Source organism: Manis javanica, chromosome 11 (genome assembly GCF_040802235.1).
Source record: "Manis javanica isolate MJ-LG chromosome 11, MJ_LKY, whole genome shotgun sequence".
Classification (NCBI taxonomy): Eukaryota; Metazoa; Chordata; class Mammalia; order Pholidota; family Manidae; genus Manis; species Manis javanica.
Window position 1 is genome coordinate 96451990 of NC_133166.1, and position 23201 is coordinate 96475190.

At 36.6% G+C, this 23201-nt stretch overlaps 1 protein-coding gene and 1 long non-coding RNA gene across 6 annotated transcripts in view; one reads left to right on the top strand and one right to left on the bottom strand.

The window, feature by feature from the left end:
- Nucleotides 1-23201, top strand: part of LOC140844478 (uncharacterized) — a 242596-nt gene that overhangs the window by 174459 nt on the left and 44936 nt on the right. The gene's annotated exons all lie outside the window — the stretch shown is intronic.
- On the bottom strand, nucleotides 2647-23137 carry TATDN3 (TatD DNase domain containing 3). Of its 5 annotated transcripts, none has more exons than XM_073216953.1 (11): nucleotides 22996-23137; nucleotides 21342-21374; nucleotides 20362-20435; nucleotides 20059-20143; nucleotides 16368-16430; nucleotides 15323-15432; nucleotides 15107-15162; nucleotides 13653-13765; nucleotides 8252-8329; nucleotides 3944-4033; nucleotides 2647-2946 (listed from the first exon to the last, which is right to left on the bottom strand). In XM_073216953.1, the coding sequence occupies exons 1-11, from the start codon at nucleotides 23059-23061 to the stop codon at nucleotides 2803-2805; spliced, it is 912 nt and encodes a 303-aa protein (XP_073073054.1). In that variant the 5' UTR covers nucleotides 23062-23137; the 3' UTR covers nucleotides 2647-2802. The 5 variants fall into 5 exon arrangements, with proteins under 5 accessions (XP_073073054.1, XP_073073053.1, XP_073073055.1 ...); XM_073216952.1 differs by having other exon boundaries at nucleotides 8252-8332; XM_073216954.1 differs by lacking the exon at nucleotides 21342-21374 and having other exon boundaries at nucleotides 8252-8332.

The window sequence follows — 23201 nt, forward strand, 5'->3', positions numbered from 1 at the left end:
CTTACCTGCTATGCATGGTTCTCTGTATTTATTAAATTACTGAATTGGGAAATGAGAAGTTACTTGCATCATTTTTGACACTCAAGGTATAAATATCACCTGGCTTGTTCATGAATTACAGTGATGCTCATACAAGAAGTCATCTTTTTTGGAGATATGCTTATTTTGGAATTCATCAAAGATAACGGGGTGGTGAGGAAGGCCTACTAGGGTGTTTCTGCTTGGGGCCCCATGTTTAAACTTGTAACACTGATAATCCCTAAACTGTCCAATCTCTTTTCACTCTGTCTTTTTGACTGACGTTGTAATCATTAGCACAGACTTTGTCATAATTTAGAAAGGACAGTGAGATGTAATTATGCTTGAATAGCTAAGCTTTCACAAACATGAATGGTCTCTGCTGACCCTTTCTATGTCATTAAGATCCTGTCAAGGGAAGGACGGTTCACATATGCCAAAAGCACGAAAAGGGCAAGAAAGGGCAAATCAAGAGGAGTAAGCCTCTCAAGCGGGAACATAGCTCAGCCACATGAAAACAAGACTCTTCTTCACGTGCGGTTCAGAAGAGGGATCTGAGAGGGAACGGGGACCCGCAACAGCACGAGAGACGATCATGACAGGCAAGTAGTGAGCCGAGGGGGAGAACAAACAGCAGAGACAAAATGAACTCTTGGTTGCATAATAATGAAAGAAAAGAGCTGATATTAATTTTTCTTCTTTTATTTCAAGAATGATACAATTTCACCTCATTGTTATAAGAATAGAAAAAGGTTAAGAGCCAGAGTAAGAAATGTTTCCTTTAGTAAGGAAGGTCATGATAAGCACAGGGGGTGAAAAAAAAGCCCTTGTTGTCTTTCAGCTAGCGGGGAGGGTGCTACTGTGGGAGGCAAAAAGATTTGTTTTTCCAGACCAAGAGAGTTTATTCCTGTTTTTCAGAAAGTTTGACATTAGGAAATCTTTGAATGCTTTTTAATAAAATTATAGGCTAGAGGAGAAGAATATGCATCTCAAAAAAAGAAAACAGGGAAAATGTATATAATATCCATTTCATAAGAGTAGACTGAAAGATACATTTGAATTCTCAACTGCAGTAAGCTGGACTTACTGCTTCCAATCACTTCAGAGATACGTGAGAACATACGATATTGCCAACTTTTCTCAGGCCATGTGGAAGATGCGAAAACAAAAAGTTGGTTTGTTCTCAGATCTGCAATCTCTCTAGGTGAAAAACATGCACAAGGTAACCCCAGTAAAAAGGAGTAGGTAAAGTGTCATCAGACTGGTTTTACAGCACTTGATACTTCCCTTATTATATAGTATTTCTTCCATTGCTTTGATATGAATTGTCCACTTGTCTATCTTCTTTATTAAATTGTGAACTAAAGTCAAGGGCTGTATTTTATTCTTCTCTGTAGCCTATGGACCCAGACTAGTGGGAAGCCTATAGGAGGGATTCAATAACTGTGTAATACATGAACAAATAAATGGAGGAATAAATGAAGAAAATGGCTATTTAATGGGTAGGGACATGTTTGGCTGGGGTGATTAGGCAAAGCAAAGTCATTTAAGTTGGGTAGTAAAGGATTTAAAGATGAAAGCATGACAAAAGGAATGTGGGCAGAAGGAGGTAGGAAATGGGCAAAAGAAATACAGAATTGAAAGAGCTCAGAAACCTATTTTTAATATAACCTCCCATTAAATGTGGGAAATTCATGAACATGACACTGATGGGTGGTTAAGTACCTCATAAAACACCCTATTCCTTAGCTAGTCTAATTTGGACAATGTAACCTAGAACTAATTTTGATTCACCTATAATTGAATTCATTTCAAAATATTGCACATAATATAAAATCACTTTGCTTTTTAGGAAGTTAATATTTTCTAAGACAGGTATTTTTTCCAGTATTTACTGATTATATAATTTAACAAAATTGAATACTCAGGTTTTGGTATGGGTCACACGACCTGTAAACTACACATAACATTAAAAAAAATTGTGGTAAAATATACACAATTTGTCACGTTAGTAATGTTTAAGTGCAGTGACATTGTTGTGCTACCGTCCATCCAGAGAACCCTTTATACACCTAGGAGTTTTAAAACTTAAAAATATAAAATATTACTGCATGTAAAAAAAAGTCAGACACATTTTTAACAAAGCTATTTACATTGTGATCATGTGACTAAATTCAGACTGGAACGTAAAATCAGTTTATTAACTAACTTTTGAGCTTGATAGTTAATGGTGATTGCACAAACCATGGATGTCAAAAATCAAAACCTAAGGTTAATAAAGAACCTGGCTGATTTTTCTCTTAAAAAGAAATAATTCAAAGTACTCTAAGTTCGATTTTACAAACCTAGAAAAGAGATTTCTGATAGTGTAAGAAACTAGATGCTCTCCTTTCCTTGGATAAATCCTATGGGAAATAAAACAGATGAGTGAAAGATATTAGCTTACTCCATGTCATCACAGTAGCATGTATTTCTTACCTGTGGGAGCCACCTTTGCCAGGAGAAATGGGTTTAGCTCATATGGTGGTTCTACTTTATGGGGCAAATTAAGAAGCAGTGGGATTTCCCAATCTCCTGCTAGGACTATGTCAATTGAAAAGCAATGCAAGGAAGAATCAGAACCCAGGGTTTCAAGATCCAAGTCCAGTTTTAATTCTAAGAGAAATACTTTTTTAAAACTACCATCTTCTATATCCCTACATAATGGCTTCTTCAGTTTCGACTCTCAATCATAACATTTCTTTTTCTCGAATGCTCCCCCCTGCAGTTGATTCGGCCTTGAAGCTACTTCTGGAGCAGGTGCTGAAGCTTGGGAAACAGTTTGAATGCATTCTGTGTTGTCACTTTTATAACTTCTTCCACTGAGATCCCTTTCACCTGGGCAATATATTCTGCTGAAATGGAAATGTTTCGGGGCTCATTCCGTACCTAAAACAGAATAAAGAAGACACTTATTCAAACATGACACTCAGGGGAGGCAATCCTTGAAGACTATAGATAAAACAGAAGAATGAGTTGGTAAAAACAACTGCTGAGCTTTTTTTCTAAATGAGGCTGGGAGAAGCCCTGAACTTCAGCTTAAAAGCTATGGCTCAGTATTGACTATAAATCTATCTATGTTGCTCTTGAAGAGAGACCTAGGGTATTAACAGCTGAGGTCCCAGTGCTTAGCAGGTGAAGCAGTCTACAGATAGTGAACGCTTGAAGAACTGCCCGAGGGGTCTGTCCTTTAGTTTGTTGCTTAAGTGAGTGCTTAAAGGTCGCTTACAGATCACTTAAAGGTCATAAAGGTCACTGTTCTGCCGCTTGGCCTCTTCAGCTCACAGGCTACATTACAGTTTGATTCAAGAAATGCTATTGTGTGTCAGGAAGACTAAACAGATTAAGTACTGGCATTGCACTGATTCTAAGATGCATTTTCCCCCTATTTTAACATCTCTGAAATTGATAATATATTCTATTTACATTCAGTGTCATGTCTAGTATAACAGGCAGTATTTTTTTTTTCTTCCTTAATGGTCACAAAACAGTGGTGCATTTATAATCAGTAGCATTTAGATTTGATGAAATATTATTATCAAGTTTCTACTCAGGATGATAATGTTCAGAGGCATAAGATAACTGTTAAGGTTAAAAAAATAACCTTGATAATGTAGCCGAAGAAAACAATAAAAAATGTCCACCAGGATTTATGTTCAAGGATGTCCATCCTATTGTTTACAATACTGTGCTAGAAACAACCTAAATGACAATATCAAGTTAAAAATATATTATGGTACCTTACAGGGTGAAAGCAAGCTCGGCAACTCTGCCTTCAAATTGTATCTGTCTCCTTTGCTGCCTTAATCTTTGTGTTGAACAGCTTCTGCTCAGCCCTGCAGCCATGCATGTAGGCTTGTTAATCATCAAAAGGAATTTTGCTTACTGTTTGAGATTTCTGCAAGTAGTCCCTTACCCAAAGCTTGTGTCCCCCAAGGAGATAGGCCAATATGCATGAAAATAATGAGTGACTGCCCTGTCAAAGATAGAGAGGAACTTTGTGACCAGACCCAGGTCAACGAGAGTCAACTAATCAAGGACGTGGAGTTTCTCTGCTCTCCTTGGACCCTACCTGGCGCCCAACTGTCTGCAGCCATCTGTCCCTTCCTAACCTCTGTCTCCTCCTGCTCCCCCTTTCCTTAGCATGAGAAAAGCTTGAACTCAACCCTCAGTTATGATGGTGCTTTTGGACATTAGTCCGCCATCTTCTCGGGCTGCTGGCTCTCCAAAGAAGTCACTTTCTTACCCCAGCACCTGTCTCTTGACTTCCTGGAAAGTTGTGCAGCAAGTGGCATAAGCGAGGACTCTCAATTTGTTGAGGCAGCCAGGAGCTGCTGCTCGTGGCCAGTGGGCCCTGAGCGGAGATTCCTCAGGTAAGTCCTTAGCAGCTGCTGAGATAATTTGTTCTAGGGACTTCCCCTTTGGTCCCCCCAAAATGGCACCAACTGCCCCAGGGCCTGGCCACTAGGGCAAGGAATAGACAAAAAACCTCTGCAAGTTGCTGTATTTGACCTTTGACCTAAGGTAAGTTGCTCTAGTGTATACAACTGAAAACTCCCCTCCTTTCTGTTTGGGGCTTGAAAATAAGCCCATTTTGCATCTGATTGGGGTATCAGTGTTGGAGAGGCGAACAGTTGCTGGACTTCTGGCTGATTTGTTAATTGTTTTGTTTGCATTTATTTTCATTTGCGTTCTCTGTATCTTTTTATGTACTTTCACTTACAAGAACGAGAAATGCTCTTTCTATCACCAAAGAAAGTCCATTAGAAGGCATTCTGAATAAGTGGTCAGATTACAGCTATGAATCGATGACTACGAAAGAGATGGTATTTTATTGTACCATCATATGGCCCCCAAACATACTGGGATCAGAGGAATGGTGGCCATTAACTGGCTCACTAAACCACTATACTATTTTACAATTAGAGTTGTTTTATGAGAAAGCAGGGAAAGATGACAAAAAGCTCTCATGTACAAGTGTTCATGATGCTGCACCAAGATGGGAAGACTTGTTTTGCAGGAGGGAGAAAGGGGAACAGAAGAGGAGGGAATACTAGTCCAAACTTTGAATCTCCCCGCACTTGGCCAGCAGCTCCCTTGCCTTTGCCGCCCCCTCCCCCGCCTCCTTCCGTCCCAGTGCCACCATCAGTGCCACCAGCTCCTGCCCGCACACTTAAGGCAGGGGTGCAGGAAGTATCCACCAAAAGGCAGAAGTCTCACAGACAGTACAGAGGGAGGAAGATTCAGATGGTGAGTGAAAGGGCCCAGGGACTCCCCTGCATTTAAGACACCCAATTCAAATTTTCCCACAGGTAATTTGACAGTAGGGAACAAATTGTTTGACTTTTTAGTGGACACCTTTTCGAAATGGCTAGAAGCATATCACACCTGAATGGAAAAGGCTTCTTAAATGGTTAAAGCTCTTCTTAAAAGCAATGGCTTTAAAATGCAAAAAACTGCTCTTGACATTGAGAGATTATGAGGGTTTTACTTTCCTTTGAAGTAATTGTTTTGTCAGAATAATTTCTTGTGCTTCATATTGTCTTAATCAGATCTTCCATTACTTAAGAAAACTGAATCTTCTTAATGCTAAAAGAGCGAAATTTTGTGAACTATGTAGTCTTCTGTATTCGCCTTTGAAATGTTTTACTGTTACTTTGGTTAAAATGGATAACTAACTATTGTTTCATAATCAACTGTGATTCTATTTATAATTTCCAGAACTAATGAAAAAACTGGATGCAAGCAGGATAAGAATTGACAACATGAGACTGAATGAACTGAGGGAAATGACTAATTTTCATGCGTCTTGTTTAAAAACATTGTTGGTTCTCTAATGTTTGCTTTTCCAGATTTAAGGAAACTCTTTTTCTTAAGCCATCTATGTCTTACAGTTGTTTGGTAAATCATATCTCTTTAAACAGAATACGAAGCATTTATCTTTCCTTCTCTACCTGATCCCTCCAGAATTCAGAAACTCTCAGTGAGGATTTTTATATTTTAATGACAGTATAATTATTTGTATAAGTTCAATAAGAATCTGTTCTCTTTGTCACAGGATACAATTGGAAACTTTAGTTATGTCACCAGGGTTTTGACTGGAATGCCATATTTGAAAAAGAGATGTGCTAGATACGACCAGACAGTGTTAAGGAACTAAGGTTGACTTTATGGAGTCAATGAAGCCTCATGGAAAAACAGGCCTGGTACCTTGCTTGTGGGTTCCCAGCAGCCTTACCAGGTGAGCAAAGAAGGTCAATGCCTGGCAAGCACAGAACATCAGGATATTCTGGGGACCTCAAGAAGAGAGGAATTCCCCCAAATGTTTAAGTATTTTAGACAAAAACCTTATAGCAAGTCCTTAGTTTGACTTCCCTGTCCTTGAGAGGCCTTTTAAAGTTCAATTTGAGATCCTTATGAAAAGTTCCAGCAAAGCAGATTTAAGACAGTATCACTATTCTTATTGCACTTACGAAAATAATCAGGCCAAATTTGCTGGACTTAATTTGGAAACAAATGGTTATCTTTGATAAAAATGAGGGTGATGTTAGAGAAAAGAAATGTTCCAGTAGCAAACAATTCTGAATATCGGATTCCAGTTCTGATTAACTGTGTTTGTGTTTGATAATAAGGCAATTGATACAGGAACTAAAATCATGATATATATATACAACAGCAGATTACAGAACCTAAAACAGGGACTTGGGAATTAAAAAAGAACAGTATAATTTTTCTCTCCTCTAACCCTAAAAACCAACCTCACCTCTCTACAGCAGGAAGCAACCAGAGTGGTTATCATCCCTGTTCCTCTCAAGATTAAGAGGAATTAAAGAACAGGGGAGAACTGTAACTAAGCAGGTACCCCCCACCTTAGTGAAGCCCTTGACTTCTCAGTCACAAAGAGAAGCCTGAGTCCCTTAATCGTGACCCAGGGTATGGAAATTATACTGGGTAGTTAGAGATTAAAGGAAATGGGAGCTCACACATTCACATCCTAGAATATTATACAGCTAATAAACATGATAAGGAAAAGTATATTTATTGACATATACGGGTAGGTGTTCACCACATAAAACAAGATATGAAATGATATAGTCAGGCTAATCCTATTTTTATGAAAACAAATATACATATATGGATATAAAAAAGTTGAAAGGGCACATTACTTCATTAATTCTCATTGCAACACTTTGAAGTAGTTTATTATTATTCTGCCACATTTTATAAATGAAGAAACAGTTCCAGAGAAATTAAGTTACTTGCACCAAGTCACACAGCTAGTGGATGACACAGACAGGATTTGAGTCCAGATCTTTCTGACTATAGACACTGAGTTTTTTATTGTTTTGGTCTGTCTCTCATTACATAAATCAGGACATGGCCAATATCAAATAATATCATATAGAGCACAACAGCTATATTTACAAAAGACCTGAAGTTAAGCTAATATAACCTCTTGTAACCACACAGGTAGCCCCCCTTTTGATGAAGCCCCTCAGACTTCTCATTAACAAAGAGAAGCCTGAGTCCCTCAATTAAGACCCAGAGTGTGGGAATTAGATGGAGCAATTAGAGATTAAAGAAAATGGCAGTTTTCAAACCAAACAAATACAAGCAAAATGCAAAGCAAACTAAACAAATACAAGACTGCTAGTTCCAGCTCAAGGATATAGAAAAACTCTTGACTCATGTATCCCTGAGATGTTTCACAGGAACTTAGACCCCCATTAAATGGGCCACCTCCTGACAACAAGCAGAGACCCCAGACTGTGTGCATGCAGAAGACTGATAGCTAAGATTCCTCAAACAATCCCATCACCACACCAATGACCAATCATAAGAATGTGCCCAAGCTGATCACACACCCTGCAACCCTTAATTTTGCCTTAAAAAACCCCTTCATGTTAGCTAATGGGGAGTTCAGGACCTTAAGCATTAGCTACCTGTTCTTCTTGCATGTTGCCCTGCAATAAACAATAACCTCCCCTTCCCTACGTCCTGATGTCAATGTTTGGCTCTGCTGGGCGTCAGGTGAGCAGACCAGGTTGGCTTGGTTTGTAACACTTTCAATCCAGCATCAAAATAGGATTCACTGTACTTATAATGTACTGACAAATGAGAAACACAGCTAAACTGAAAATAGCTCAATGATAGTTATAATCTAAATAATGTAGAAATCAGAAAATCATTTTACCTGTTTTTCTGGTCCTAGTGCAGGTGAATCTGTTTCTAAGCAAATTGATGTTAAAGGCAACTGTTTCACAAGTTTCTGCTTCTTGGAGAAAAGAGAAAGCTGGTAAGTTTAAGATATGAGAAACAAAGATTTTAAAAAGAGCATTAAACCCACAGTCCAATGCATCCTTCTCTACAAGAACCTGAAATTCTTGCTTTAACATTCAGTTAGTAAATGTTCACTGTGTTCTCATCGTTCCACTAGTAACAGTTAGATTTAAACAGAAACAATTGCCCAAATTTTGCAAAGCCTCCAGGGACCCCAGGGGTAGTAACCAACAGCAAAAAGTGAGGTACACCCAGGAAGAAAGCTAAACATCTGATGACTGCTGATAGAGCCAAGGACGGCATGCCTGTTGTTTCTCCACCACTACCATACTCAGTGTGTCTTTCCATCACTTACTCTAAGACACTCAAGGCTTTATGTTTACAAATTCAGTGTTCATATACACATTTAAAATTTTAGATTGGGTGGTATATAGTTTTATTTTCTTGTTTATGATTTTCTGTCTGGATTATAAGGGCTGCAATTAAGTCAATGGATTTTACAACAATAACATAATTTTCTTGCTGCCACTGTACTTTCAAAGTAAACAGGAAGGAGAAAAATGATACAGAGTGGAACATGATTAAAATATATTATTTTAAGATTAAAATTTCAAAAGCACAGAAATAGGTATGTTCATGCACTGTTGGTATGTAAAAGTTAAACTGGTATAAACTTCCTTGAAGGAAATTTGACAACTTAACCAAACATTTAAAAGTGCATAAGCTTTTCCTCAATGATTCTATTTATAGGCAATAACTGAACAAGTGGACATGTATTTGTGGATGTACAGAGGTATTCATTGAAGCACTGTTTATAACAGTGAAAAACTAGAAACAACCCAACCTTTACCTAAGGCAATGCTTAAAGTAATTATGTTTCCTCCACATTGTGAAATATTATGTAATCACTTTAAAGATGAGGTAGGTTCATATTTAGATATCCATGAAAGCTGACTCAAAACAAAAAAAAAAACGAATAAGGTATCTTATTTTATCTGAAGCAGTGTTAACAGTGATTGTCTCTGAGTGTTAGGATTTGGGATAACTTAAAATTTATTCTCTTCTGAAGTGTTTCAATTTTGTATAATGTACAAACCATTTTTAAAATTAGGAAAAAATAGCACTTTAATTTTGGAAAAGAACTAAGTAAGAAATAGCTGCACAAATGACAAAAGTAAGAAAAATAATCTTGGGTTATCAATTGACCTGATTGACATTTCTAGAATACTTCACCCCAAAATAGCAGAATATACATTCTTTTTAAGCATGTATGTTCCAGTCATCAAGATATTCCAAATCCTGGGCCATTAAACCTCAAAAAATTTAGAAGAATCAAACATATATCATACGATGTATGTTTGCTGAACACAATAGAATTAAAGTGGAGATCAGTAACAGAAAGATATCAGGAAAATTCCTAAATATTTGGAAATTAAACAACACACTTTAAAATTATTGATATGGTCAAAGAGAAAGTCACAGGTACATCAGAAAATATTTTGAACTAGAAAAAAGTAAAGTACAGCATATATCAAAATTTTTGGATTACAATTATAAGAAGTGGTTACAGCTAATGTAACTATATAGCATTAAGTGCTTATATTAGAAAAGAAAGGTTTCAAATAAATAACCTAAAGTTCTACCTTAAGAACCTAAAAAATGAAACTATTAAAAGGATAATACATCATGACTAAATAGAATTTATCCTAGGAATGCAAGGTTGGTTCAATGTTAGAAAATCAATCAATAATATGTAGATGCAGAAAAAACATACAACAAATAGAAAATGGAAATGAGGGTGATAGAAAATAAACATCCATTTTTGACCAAAAAACTCAGCAGACTAGAAATAAAAGGGACTGATATAAAGGCATCTATGAAAAACCTGCAGCTAATGTATACTAAATGGTAAAAGAATGAATGCTTTCCCCCAAAGATTAGGAAAAAGGCAAGGATGTCTCCTTTTACTACATCTCTTCAACATTTTACTGGTAGCTGTATCTAGTGAAATAAGGCAAGAAAAAGAATAAAGGATACAAATATTGGAAAGCAAAAACAAAGTCTTTATTCATAAGGGACATTCTTGTCTACATAAAAAGTCCTGAAAAATCTACAAAATTCTACTAGAGCTTATGATGTAGCAAGGTTACTAGATATAAGTTTAATATATAAAAATCAATTACATTTCTATATACTAGCAATGAGTAACTGGTAACAAAAATTTTTAAACCAGTATCACTTAAAACAGAATAAAAACTATGTGTCAGATATGTATGTCAAAAATTATAAAATACTGATGAGAGAAATCAAAGATTTAAATGAGATCTACTGGTGTCTTCCTGTCAGTTATCATCAAATTAACCTACGGATTCAAAGCAATCCCAAATAAAACCTCAGCCAGCTTTTTCGGTAGCTTGATGAGGCTGATTCTAATATACATGGAAAAGTAAAGGACTTGAAATAGCCAAAATGATTTTGAAAATAAAGAATTAATTGGAGTACTCATTTCAAAACCTTCAGTTTTTGTTGCATTTAAAGCTAATGTAATCATGATGGTGTGATGATATTGGCATAAGGACAGACATTATAGATCAATGCAACAGAATCAAAAGATGAGCAACAGACCCAGATATATGGCCAATTTCCTTTTTAAGTGCCAAGCTAATTTAAGAGAGAAAGAATGGTCTTTTCAACAAATTACATTGGAACAGGATATCTATAGGCAAAAAATAAGTCTTACACAAAATAGATCACAGACCTATATGTGAAACTAAAATCTATAAATCTTCTAGAAAAAAATATAACAACAAAAAAAATGTGATCTTAGGACATGTAGATTTCTTAGATATGATACTAAAAGCATAAATCCTGAAAGATAAATACTGATTAACTGAAATTCATCAAAATTAAGAACTCTTGCTCTTTGAAAGACACTGTTAAGAAAATGAAAGACTAGAAAATATTTGCAAACACACAGCAGATAAAGAACTTGTATTCAGAATGTATAAAGAACGCTGCCAACTCAGTAATAATGAAAAAACCCAAATAAAAAGGTGCAAAATATTTGAATGGAATTTCATTAACAATGAGATACGGATGTATTGATGGTAAATAAGCACATGAAGAGACATGCTTTTAAAATATCAGTAGCCATTGAGGAAATGCAAATGAAAACTACAATGAGTGATGACTATATACACACATAGAATAGCTAAAAAAATGACAATACCAAGTGCTAGCAAGGATGGAGAACTAAAACTTAGACATACTGCTGGTAGGAATCCAAAATGGTATAGCCACTTTGGAAATCAGTTCAACAATTTGTTATTAAGGTAAACATACACCAACCTTATGACTTAGCAATACAACTTCTAGGTATTAATGCAAGATAAATAAAAACAGTAAACAAATATGTATGTGAATGTTTATAGCAGCTGTACCCAGCCTCAAACTGGAAACAAACCAAATGTTTATCAGCTGGTAAGTGGATAAACTGTGGAATATCAATATGTGTATTACCCAGCAATCAAAATGAATAGACTGATTATACGTGCAACAACATGGATGAATTCGAAAGCATTAAGGAGCCATATCAATAAACCTACAGAAATTATTTCATTTTTATGATATTCTAGAATAGGCAAAATATAGGGACAGAAATCAGCTCAGTGGGTACCAGGAACTGGGGGTAGAAGGAGAGATGTACTGAAAAGGTGCATGAAGCAATATTTTGGGGTGATGGCAATATTCATCTTGAATGTGGTGGTAGTTACATAATACTTTACATTTGTCAAAAACCACAAAATTGTATATCTAAAAAGGCTGAATCACTATATAGGTATATTCCTCAATAAACCTGACTTTAAAAACTACAACCCAAAATAAACAGTAAAACAGATAGAAGATTACTATTGGAGATATTCAGAAAGATTGGCTGTACCTTAATTCTGCACTCTTTATTTACATTAAGTTTTGAAAAGTGGTAATTTACTGTATTTGATAGAATTTAAGCTGCCTTTGATGGTAACATACATCTCAATTTTGCAGACAATAAAATATGAAAAAACAAGTTTCTTAAAATTGGTGAAATATGGTAAATTACGTTAGTTTTTGTTGCATTTTTCATTGTTATGGTTCACATACCGTAACATTCACCCTTTAGAAGTCTGTAATTTAGTGGCTTTTAGTATATTCACAAGATTGTATGACCATCACCAGTATCTAATTCCAGAACATTTTCATTACTCTTGAAAAAAACCCTACCCATTATTAGCAGTCATTTCCCCCAACCATTAATCTACTTTCTGTCTCTATGGACTTGCCTGGTCTGGACATTTCATATAAATGGAATGGTATATGTGGTCTTTTGTGCCTGGCCACTTTTTTTAGCATAATGTTTTCAAGATTCATCCATGTTTTAGCATGAATCGGTACTTCATTCTTTTTTATGGCTGAGTAATAGTCCACTGTGTGGGTATACCTCATTTTGTTATCCATTCATCAGCTCATAGACATCTGGATTGTTTCTGCCTTTTGGTATTATGAATAATACTGTCATAAACATTCATGTGTAAGTTTGTGAGTGGATATATGTTTTCATTTACCTTGGGTATCTTACCTAGGAGTGGAACTGAGGGGTCATATGGTAACTATAGGTTTAATTTTTGGGAGATCTGTCAAACTGAATGGGTGTAAAGTGATACTTCACTGTGCTTTTAATTTGTATGTCATAATGGCTAATGATGTCAAGCATCTTTTTGCGTTCTTATTGGCCATCTCTACGTCTTCTTTGGAGAAATCTGTTTAAAACGTTTGTCTATTTTTAAATTGGATTAGTCCTCTTTCATTGTTGAGTTGGAGATTTATATATTCTGGAAACTAGACCTTTATCAGATATATGATTTTCAAGTATCTTTTCTTGTTCTGTGAGTTATCTTTTCACTTTCTTGATAGTATTCTTTGAAGCATAAAAATGAAAAAGAATTTTATTGTGGAAGTTTTAAATTTTGATGATGTCCAATTTATCTATTTTTCCTTTGGTTGCTTGTGCTGTCAGTGTCTTATGTAAGAAACCACTGCGTAATCCAAGGTCACAAAGATTTGGCTCTGCATTCTTCTAAAAGTTTTACAATAGTAGCTCTTCATTTATTTAGGTCTTTGATCCATTTTTGAGTTACTTTTCACATAAGTGTGAGGTAGGGACCTATGATTAATTTTTGTAACGTAACTAGAATAATATCACAAGAATGTAATAAATGTTCATACTTTAAAGTGTATTCACAATGTGTAAAATGAGATTTAACAAAAAAATTTACCTGTCCACTTCTTATGACAGAAGGAGGAATTGAGAAGAAGTAGCCAGCTCTTACTCCTTCCAGGGCTACAGATGGCCGACCATCGAATGCATGCAGCAGCACTTTGTCAGCACCTCTCGGGGATTAAAGGTAGGCAGAATTCCATTTCATTTCCTTAACAAGAGTTTTCCCATTGCCCAAACTGAGTAACACAGATTATAAATTTCAAGAAAATGGTGGTCACTATGATATAAAGATGAGGTTCTATGACTTCTAAAGGGTGGATAAATGTATAGTGGTCAAACAGGATAAAATATAGTAAATTCTTAATATTCAGAATAAAATTGTTAAATGAAATTGAAATACAAAGTTTCAAACAATTATTTAAACTTCCTATACCACCAAAAGTTTTCCAAAGTTTGTGAATGATCAAATTATTGTTCCTAATAGGTTTTTAAGCAGTTAAATTGTCCTGAACAAGAATGCTAGTGGAAGAAGAAATGGGGAGCTCGATGACTCACAAATTCAATAGTTAGAGCTGGCTCACAAAATCACCTCCAGTTCTTAAAGGATGGCTGCTTAACCTATTTAAAAATCATGAGCTCAGTGATTACAGAAGGATTCAGTACTCATCACTGAGAAGTACAATGCTTTCTAGTAATAGACAATTACATTTACTTTACTTTTTGATACTGTTTTTTCAAATCGTAGGTATGACCATTAGAGAGTTACAATCTTAAGTGATTATGGAATCAATTAATACATCATGACTGATCAGCATGTGCTTAAATGTGTCTGCATATCTATATACACATACACTTATATATACTTATACGCACACATCGATATACTGCTTCTTAAACTTTTGTCAATTTTCTGTGTAATGTGTATACAGAGTCTCAAAATAAAGTCTTAGTACCAAAAAAAAGTTTATATGTGTGTATGTTAAGTCTCAACATAAAGCATATTTCTTATTGTGGATGGCACTTTAAAAAGCTTGAAAAGTAATGCTACAAAATATACTTTTATGTTAGCAACAACTGCTGAAGATGACAGTGCATTTTACGTATGATGGTCACAAACTGTATAATCCATTTTTTTGAAGCAGCCGGAAAACATACAAAAGAGTAACGCAATAAGGTCATCCTCCTTTGCTTTGTTTTTTCCTCTTATTAATCAGTTGGTTTCAGTGACTAAAAAATTGGAGCTGTTAATTTTTAAAGAATGTAAGTTACTTGATCCAGTATTTCATTTGCTTTATCCTGGCCTGATACATTCCCCATCACACTGAAAACCTCGTAAACAGTAGGCTGACTTGCAAAATCACCTCAGTTGATTTCTACCTCCTCCTTTGTTCCATTACCTTCACTTTAAGAAATCAACAACATGGTTTGTTTTCTATGTTCATTTCTATGAGAATATGGATTGGAATTGTCAAATTTAAACATTAGGTATATTTCTTTCAGGAACCTTACCTTGCTCATTCAAGAGGCTGATGGTGGGTCTTCCAGCTGAGCGTGAGTGAACATTTCTGTTTAACAACAAAAAAATTCCTTTTAAGTACTCAATCTGTATTATTTTTGTTCTCTTAAAGTAATTCAGAAGAAAAAAATGTAGAGTTCCATTTCAGGAGAATCATTATTTAATTTGCTCTATAGCCATTAATATAGAAATATGATTAATTAACCTACAAAGGCAAATTTAGTCTTTTGGCTAATTGGATCTGTCTGATTAGGACTTGTCTTTGCTCTTCCTTTTGTTCATCAGTGCCAGCAAATCTGGGGGAGAAATCAAGTCCAACCTGTAAGAGAAAAAAAATATAACAGAATTACATGTTTATGGTTTAATTAACCTTAACGTACATGCTACGGAACAGTACCGTCCAAGAGAAATATAATGGGAGCCATACATCCAAGCCAAGTATGTAACTTTATATTTTGTAGTGGCCACATTAAAATCACTAACAAGAAACAGGTGAAATTAACTTTATTAATATACCTTATTGAACTCAATGCATCTGAAACATTATCATTATTATTATTATTTTACAGTACTATTATTCAACACATAACCAATATAAGGAATTATTAAGACGTTTTACATTCTTTTGGGGCACAAAGACTTTGAAATCCTCTGGGTGTTTTGTACTTACAGCACATCTCAATTTGGATCAGTCATATCTTAAGTGCTCAACATGTGTGTGGTCACCACACTGCACAGTGTAGATCATAGTGACCAGTTCCCTTGATACTATTTTGGCATGCATTGCTATAGTCTATATTCTGAGTTTAAGTGCTATTCTTATCTTTTATCTTCAATTAGAAGTGGAATTTATTACCAAGTGATAAAAAATGTTTCACAACTGTAAATTAAGTAGAAAATGTTTTTGAATTACAAACTTTAGCCTATTTAAAGTGTGTTTGCATATGCCATTTTAACTAACCAGAGAGATGACCCTGTTTAAGCAAAAGGTAAAAAAAAAAAAGCAAAGTATATAGAAATGCTAATAAAGTAGTTTTCTTCTATTAACATAAGCCTATTGTGAAGCTTTCTATTGTTTCATCCCCAAGCTCTTTAACTTACTGAGAAAGTATTGACAAATTATTATTGAGCTGAATGGGGTAAACATAATTATCAAAGTCAGTTATAATCACCAATACTGAATTAAGGATTATTTTCATACATCATGAAAGTCTGGATTAGAAGTCATTTGATCAGCTAATAATGGGTGTTTACCTCTCCAACTGCCAACAGTTGATCCTTATAATTCTCAATAATGGGCAATGCTACATCCAAATCCTGGGAGAAAAAAAGAGATCTTGTTAGCATAGAAGAAAGGAACTGATACTTTATACTTATTATATGCCAAGCGCTCTGCTATACTTGGTCTTTTACATACAGTCAAAACCTTTAGGCAGCTGAGGAACCAGGAACAGTAATCCTTCCATAACGGGGGAACTGGCACTGAAATTTTGAGTAGAAACAACCCACATCCATTCAGGTTACAAGAACATGGCTTTTTATGAAGATTCCAACTTTACTTCCTTCTGCTGAGGAGGCATTTAAAGGGGCTGATTTGGGTGTCCTGGAGTAACTGAGCAAGGGAGAAGAAAGCCACCTGGTGGTCAGCTTTGTGAGGTTTTGGGATTGCGTTGCTATGTTCTCCTCCGAGGTACTAATGGCTTGTAAATTCACAGCAGTGATGAACCCATACACTCTTTGTACTACTTTCACTAATTTCTTTTGCCTTTAAAGTTCTGCTTAGCTTGTTTTTTTAAAAAAAAGATAAGGGAGAGCAAATTGAGGCCTTAGAAGTACATTCTAGTAGACTCAATGAAGAGGAATTAACACTGTCATGAGAGGAGTATATAACCCTAGGTATCAGAGGTGTCTGACAAAGCTGAATAGGTTACAGAGTATCAGGCAAAAGTCTTCCCCTATCAAACATCTAAACTATTCTGTGTCTCTGGGACCCTCGTAGGGACTGGAGAAGTTGGACTGATTATTCAGGAAAGGTATCACTTAGAAAGTCTCAGTCAGAAAGAAACTGTACATTTGGGTGAAGACCAGGTATAGGAAAAAACATGCTTCTTGGAATAGGTCTTATCTATGAGAAAACAAATTTATAGGGAGAATGTTTTAATTCCTCTTGAAATAATCTGGAAGTTTCTGGGAAGTCAAGGATAGTAAATAGAATTAATATAATTTAAATTACAAAGTTAGTATGTATAAATATATTTGTATGTGTGGTCTTACTGTTTTATTTTCATAGATGTAAAAACTTTACAAAGACATTCATATGTCTATTTCTGACTTCAGTTCTACTTCCACTTCCTCCACAAGTCTCAAGTTCCTTAACAGTTAATGGTACTATTATGGGGTTTTTAAAGGTTCTTTCCCTCTATCCTTTCATTGAAAATACTACTACTATATAATTATTCATGACTTATACATGAGGCAATTGAGACTTGGCAAAGTTAAGTGCCACACATCACTGAAGCCAGTGGCTAGGCCCCTCTGCCTTCAAAGCCCACGCTGTTTCCACTATGTTGCTGCAAGGAGAGAGAAAGAAGAAAGGAAAGAAGGACAAAAGGCAGATGGGAGGGAAGAGAGGAGATTTATTCTGAATGATTTTAAATAATTACAATAGAGTTTTTATTAAAGAATATGGTTAGTCTTTAGAACCTTTCAAATGTAACAGAAATGAGTGAAGTGAGCCAGGTAGGGATGGGGGCCATTTGGAGAGCACAGGCCCTGCTTGCAGGGGCCAGAGGATATGGTCAGTGGACTGTGATTCCCCATATTTACCATGGAGCCTAAATACTGCCTGGTAATAATATTTACTGAATAAATTAATTCAGGAATATGCTGAAAGATCTGTGTGACATTAGGCAATTTTCATTTTCTAAACCAAGGTAATTTAATGAATGCTCACTATGAACCTAGTCTTGCACCATATGAGGGGCTCAAAATTTAATCAATATGGGAAAACTAAATTACAGTATGTACTCACATGCACACTAGGAATAAAATAGGAATTAACTGCTTATCTCTGGCCTTCTCCAGAGGACTATTCTGAGATTTGGTGAGTTTGTATCTGCTTTGAGAATCTATAATTACCTAAAGATTGCTGGTACTTTAATAACTTACAAGTTAAATAGTTCTATAAGTTTTACATTAATGCCAAAAGCACGCCAAAATCCTACTTCTTTTGGCTTCACTGCTACCCCTCTGGTCCATCATTCTGCACTTACACTATTGCAAGGCTTCTAAATATCCTCTTTTTTGGCCTCTTCAAAATTCATTCCTCTCACCAGAGCCAAGACTGTTACAAGACATAAGTCATGTTTTGTTACTTCTCACTTTAAATCCTCCACTGATGTGGACAAAAATCCAACAGGGCTCTGTATGAGGGGATCCCTGCCCAGTCCCTCTGACCACATTAAACCCCTTCCCTCTAGCACATCAGCCCTCTTTCTCTTTCTTGGCCACATCAAGCTTCCTTACCCGAGGACCGCTGTGCTTGGTTGCGTCTTTTGCCACAGACAATCTGACCCCTCTCTTTGCAAGGCCAATTTCTTTGTAGCATTAAGGTTGTAGCTCAAATGCCCCTGCCTTTGAGCTACAACCTTCCTTGAGTACACAATCTAAAAGCCAGCATCCACAATCCTTATCATATAATCTTGTTTTACTGTCTTTAAAGCACTTAGTGCGACCTAGTTTTCCTGTTCATGTATCTAATTCTTGATTGTCTATCTGTCCCAATCTAGAACCTAGCTTTCTTGAGAGGGATTTTGCTCTGCAGTGCTCAAAGCGGTGCTTGGAATGCAGCAGGTGCTCAGTAAACACTTGTTGACTAACTACACGAATGCGTATTAGTATCAATCTCTACATAAATGAAAGAAATGCTGTCCTGCTATGATCTCCAGTATTGTGGGAATCGTAAGCCTCTGGCAACTGAGCTAATTTTATCATATCAACAACTCAGAAGAGTTACAATACATTTTTATTTTTACATGAAATGAGTTAAAAGTAATTTTGTTTCAAAATAAATAGAGCTATCTGGGATATTCTAGCGTGGGAATGGAGAGTCATTATAAAAAAGATAGACTTCATATCTTAATTTATTCATAGGTTACAAAAAGTCTTTACTTCTTCAAAATGGGGCTATCAATCCCATTATATAATAAAATGTCCAAGAAACTGTGCATGTCCCTGATGCAGAGTCAGGAGACAAGTCTGAAAAATGTGAAACATTGACTATCGGGAGTCAGTGAACTCATACGGGTAGGATTTTTTCAGAGAAAGTATAAAAGCAGTGCAGCTTAATATATGAACAGCACTCCTGAAGGAGGGGTCAGTGTTCAAAGCTACTGTGTAGTTGAACTCCTCTGCTCCCTTATAGTACCACATCTGAACTTGTATCTTCCTTTTCCTGGATACTTTATCACTTTTTGCCAAAGCAATATGACTAAACATGACAAAAAATGTAAAAATAAGTCACCTATAATTCTACTAGATCATCACAGCTACTATCATTTCTCTGTTTTTCTCTCTAGACTTTTCCTTAAAGAATATATTTTTACATGGATCTCACTCACAGTGAATAAACCATTTGGTATTTTGCTTTTTTCCTTATACTATAAACATTTTCCTTATTACTACATAAACCTTATAATCCCCATTTTCCATAAATGCACATTATATTTAACACTCTACATGTTAACTAATTATTCCTTTGTTTCTGAACCTTTAGGCTGTTTCTACTTTTTCTCTATTATAAATAATGTTGCAACAAACATCTTTGTGAAAGTAAGTAGTAGTTCTTACTTTTGGATTATTGCCTTAGAATATAAATCAGAAAGAGGATTACTGAGTCTAAAGGTATTGTCATTTCTTTAGGATTCTTGTTTTATAGGACTATTACTTTTAATGTGACACTTCTTTGGCCTTCTGGAGAAACTCCTTGAACTGGATGAACACCCAAGCATGGCATGACCAACCCATTATACCTAAAAATGTAGAACAAATTAACAAATTAATTACAGCAGGAATATTAGAATAGCAAACAAGGTTACGCTAAAGAACAAGTAGAAATAACTTTTTAAGGCTATGTGGATACGATTTTTTCCTTCTCATTCTTTTTAAGAATGGCTATCTTTGGTATTATAAATATGACATAATAATTGCATCCTTATTAGCAACTCTCTAAATTCTTAATAAGTAGTACCTTTCTGAAAGCTCCATTATCTTTCCAAATTCTCCTGAATGTTCAGCAACCACCACAAGAGCCATAACATTGGCCTGAAACAAAAAAGGAGTGGAGTAGTTAAGAGTTCCAAACAACAAGCATCTAATATAAGTAAGTAAAAAATGTAGTCTGTGCTTTTAGTTATCCTTGCTCACCACACTCCATCAATATAATCACAATGACTATCACTGAGCATTTACTATGTTTTAGGCACTGTGATCAGTGAATATAAATATCACTTCAATTAATCTACACAACCCTATGAAGTAATTGCTGTTAACCCACTGTACAGATCAGGAGACAGAGTTTTCGATGGAGTCAAGTCACTTGACCCAAATCCGTAGGCTGTGTAACTCTGAAGCCCACGCTCCTAATTAAGTTGCCATGCTGAATGGTGGCTGTACACACAAACGTTCTGGCAACCTACACTTTCTATCACTTTAAGGAAAGAAAGACCACAAAATGCTAGTTACAATGAATTTCATAAACACTTCCAGACATTAATAACTCTTTCTCAAACAAATCAAAATATTTCAGAAAGTCTGGTAATTTCTCCAAGATCTCCATCATAATACTAGGATCTGAAAGATGGACCAATCTGTTCCATAGTGCTGTAAGCACGGTAGCTACAGGAACATGTTTTGGATTCACACTACTCTGTCTGTATCACTTTAGTAGAGGTGTGTCTTTGGACAAGTTAATCTCTTAGGACTTAGGTTCCTCATCTATAAAATGGGAAATGCTTGATTCTAAAATACTAGCTTCCTCAGAAGATTGCTGTGGAACTTTAAATGAGATAATGTACAGACAGGACTTAGCTCAATGCCTGGCACACAATAAACAATAAATGCTATTTATTATTACTGAAGCACCATGAACATAGTATATCTAAATTTCAAGCTGGAAATTGATAGGAAATAGAAAAACAAAAAAAGGGGGCATTATACATATTGACTTACTTTCTGGGCTTTTTCCAACACATCATCCAAATCCTAAAACAAGCATAAATAATCACAAATATTTTAGATGAATGAGTAACTGCCCTTTAGCTGTGTATATCAGTGTAGTAGAGGTACCATAAAGAATGCAGATGGCAAGAACAGCGTGGTAGAATGTCAAGAGCCTACACAGACACACCTTCAGTGTACTCTTTTTTTTCTAAGTAAAATCTGGCTTCTGTTACCACTCCACTAAAATAGTAACTGTCATTGTCATATATAAAGGATACTTCTGTCTTCTTACTCTAGTCCTCAGCCACATTAGGAACTCCTCACTTGTCCACTCCTTCCTTCCTGAAATAGTTTCCAGGCTTGGCTTCTGCAGCAGCACTCTCTTAATTGGTGCTCTCTCCTCTGTCTGATTTCAGCCCTCTATGCTCCTCTCTCTCTGTTCCCACCTTAAGTGATCTCATCTACAAGTTTAAACATCATTATTGTGCCAACAATCCCCAATTTTTATCTCCAGCCTGTAATTTTCTCCTGAATCCAAAATTCACATTTAAAATATGACATCACTACATGGATGAATTTTAGGTTTCTACATGTGCTAAACACAGCTCTTTATTTTCTCCCCAACAGACCTATTCCTTCTGCCTGCCCTCCTGAACCTCAATCTTTCCTCAGCTCAGTAAACAGCACCACCATCATCCCTACAGCACCAAGTCCTGTCTTTCCCTCCCTCTCCACATCCCATTCCTCAGCATGTATTATGATTTTAAAATACACCTTCATCTACTCTCAAACGCCCCTGCAACCACCATCATCTCGTCTACATACTGCGAAGCCTCCAAACTGGTCATCTAACTTCCACTCCCTTCCCCCTCTATTTGCCACACATCAGCAAAATGGTTTTTAAATGGGTATCAGATTTCATCACTCTCCTTAAAAAAATGAAAATCCTTTACTGTATCCACATTATGCTTCTAATGAAATCCAAACTCCTTACTGTCCTACCTCACCAGTCCCCTTCAGTCTTATTAAATGCTCTTCAGTTCATCAGCCTCCACCCAGGCTTTCAGTAGCATGAATGTGCCAAATTCTATCCTGTCTGGGGCTCTACAACAGACCTGTTTTTCCTACCACCGTACACCCACCTCCTTGCTTGGATGCCTGTCGTCCCAGCCCTGACTAAAGTGCCACCTCTCCAGAGGTTTTATCCCCTAAAATAGCCTCCGTTCTTCCTTCTCTATTTTCGGCCTCTAGTTTCCAATGTAGCGGGTTAAACACTTTGTAACTCTGGTTTTGCTTGTCCCCCCATTAGAACTGGAGCACGGGGTGTTTCAGGGACCAAGTCATGGGGAAAGTGGACTGTCAGCCAGGAGCTGAGAAGCCAGTGGGATAAAGAGCCAGGCCAAGAGGACATAGGGAGGAAGGACTCCAGTAACCAGGAACAGCAAGTAAAAGCATTTGGAAACAGAGGGCTTATCACTAATCAAGATCGGGAATAAAAATCGGTATGACGGGTTAAATTGGGAGTCAGGAGCAAGTCACGGGAGGCCATGATTAGGAGCCCGGGAGGATCTGGGGCGTCGTCCTTAGGGAGGAAAGCAAAGATAACATGAAGGGAAAGGACGGGGTCCTCCCCTCTCCCCGGGCCGGCCTCGCCCCCACATACGCCGTCAAAGTCCGGGGCGGAGAGGTGGCAGTGACAGTCCACCATCCCTCCGCCCTCCGTCCCCATCGTCGCAACCACTGTAGCCCTCCGGTCTCCGCTGAGTCTCAGCCGGAACCCTGCGGCTGCGCGGGGCGAGTTTCCGGCCGGACGCGGGCTCCTTACCCCCGTGGGAACCCGCCCTTCCGCTCCCAGAGTTCCCGCCCACA